The sequence below is a fragment of the Armigeres subalbatus genome, chromosome 1 (assembly GCF_024139115.2).
Source record: "Armigeres subalbatus isolate Guangzhou_Male chromosome 1, GZ_Asu_2, whole genome shotgun sequence".
Classification (NCBI taxonomy): Eukaryota; Metazoa; Arthropoda; class Insecta; order Diptera; family Culicidae; genus Armigeres; species Armigeres subalbatus.
The window spans coordinates 47,223,570-47,225,439 of record NC_085139.1 but is presented as its reverse complement, the minus strand read 5'-3'; the positions used below and the strand labels follow the sequence as shown (position 1 = coordinate 47,225,439).

Sequence of the window (1,870 nt, the reverse complement as noted above, 5' to 3'; positions counted from 1 at the left end):
GCGCACGATTGGGACGATCGAGACGATTGGTGTTGGCCACCTAACTGTTTCCACAGGTTAGTGCTTTATGTAGGTATTACACCAATTTGTATATGTCTCGCCGGGGCAAGGACAATAACAGATTACTACATCAATGAATTTCTCTCGCTGCCGTGGACGTGGTGATTCAATGTTTTTTCGTGGAGCATAATCGAGGGGTCCATCAATACGACTAAATCGATCAAAGTTTCCACTATTGCGGATAGACAGTTTGTGAACCGTGATATTCCGGCACACTGTTTTTTGGACTTTTGGACGCAGATACTGTCCTATCGGGGTTACCGACGAGAGTTTTTTCGAATCATTTAAACCAAAGGAGCCGTTTTGAGGAACGTACCTGTAGAGAGGGTGTAAAATCCTATTTATCCAGGTAAATATAGAATAACTCTACAGTGTATGTCTAGCCGAGGCTAGGATTGACGGATTATTACATTAGTGCTCTTTTCCATTTGAAAACCGATTTCCGAGTGCCTATTGTGAAGATGCCACCGACGACATCGACCAACAGGAAAACTCCAGCGATGAAGACACTGAAGACAACACTGCGGTCACTCCTTAACATGTTCCAGGACATATGTGGGTTCGCTGACAACTTGAGCGGAGTGAAAAGTGCAAGTCAGGTAACGGTTCGGCTGGAGAAGCTGGATGAGATGTGGGAAAATGTTAATGATGTGATCCTGAACATCGAAACCCACGATGACTAGGACGAGGAGGAGGACAACTGTTCCAAGCAGCGGTCAGAGTTCAGTAGCAAGTATTATGACTTGAAGTCTTTGCTATTGGACAAGGTCAAGGAGTTCCAGGAGCCACCAGCCCTTAATCAATCAACCCGAAATCTGGAAGCGGCAGATCAAGCTACCATGGAGCGTGTGCGGTTGCCTCAAATCGTGTTGCAAACCTTCGACGGCAACATCGATGATTGGTTGAGTTTCCGTGACCTGTATTTGTCGCTCATACATAGGAAAGCAGACTTACCGGAAGTGGAAAAATTCCACTACCTCAAAGGGTGCTTGGCAGGCGAAGCCAAGTCACTAGTGGATCCGCTGCCAATTACGCGGGAGAACTATCAGGTCGCGTGAAACTCTTTAATTAAACGCTATAACGATAGCAAGCAGCATAAGCGTCGTCAAGTTCAGGCGCTGTTAAAGTTACCAAAGCTGGCTAAGGAGTCGGCTACCGAATTGCGGTCCCTACTGGAGGGCTTCGAGCGGTCTATGCAGACGCTAGATCAGCTAGTTCAACCTGTTGAATATAAAGATCTGCTGCTGTTGGACGTCCTATGCGCGCGAATGGATCCGATAACTAGAAGAAGCTGGGAAGAACTATCCTCAACTAAGGAGCAGGATACGATCAAGGATCTAACTGATTTCCTCCAACGTAGAGTGAAAGTCCTTGCTGCTCTACCAACCAAGTCCTCGAGTTACAACCCTAGCAGCGCAAACCAGACCGATTTGGTTGCAGCAACTCAAATGTGACTAAATTCGGTTGAATATCGGTCACAGAAACTTTTGTGCAACATGTGTGCTACTCGGGAAGGAAGAACCTCCTCAACGAAAAAGGGCACCGCTTCTGCACTTGAGCTACACCACTGTTTAGAAAGAACGTTGGGGCTGTGTAGCGTGCCAAGAAGATCACCCACTATATCAATGCCCGAGATTCTAACGGATGTCTATACCAGTTCGAACCAAGGTGTTACGGGATAACGGGCTCTGCCGGAACTGTTTTAGGCATGGTCATTGGGTGGTGGATTGTTCATCCCCATATACATGCCGGAACTGCAGAGGTAAGCACCACACTTTGGTATGCTCACTAACCCCATCCAACGGAAGTA

At 47.1% G+C, this 1,870-nt stretch overlaps 1 protein-coding gene across 1 annotated transcript; it reads left to right on the top strand.

Annotated features, from left to right (window-relative positions):
• The first annotated feature begins 521 nt into the window (after positions 1-521).
• LOC134206136 (uncharacterized) lies at positions 522-1,118 on the top strand. Its single transcript, XM_062681823.1, has 2 exons — positions 522-701; positions 744-1,118. The coding sequence occupies exons 1-2, from the start codon at positions 522-524 to the stop codon at positions 1,116-1,118; spliced, it is 555 nt and encodes a 184-aa protein (XP_062537807.1).
• Positions 1,119-1,870: the final 752 nt, after the last annotated feature.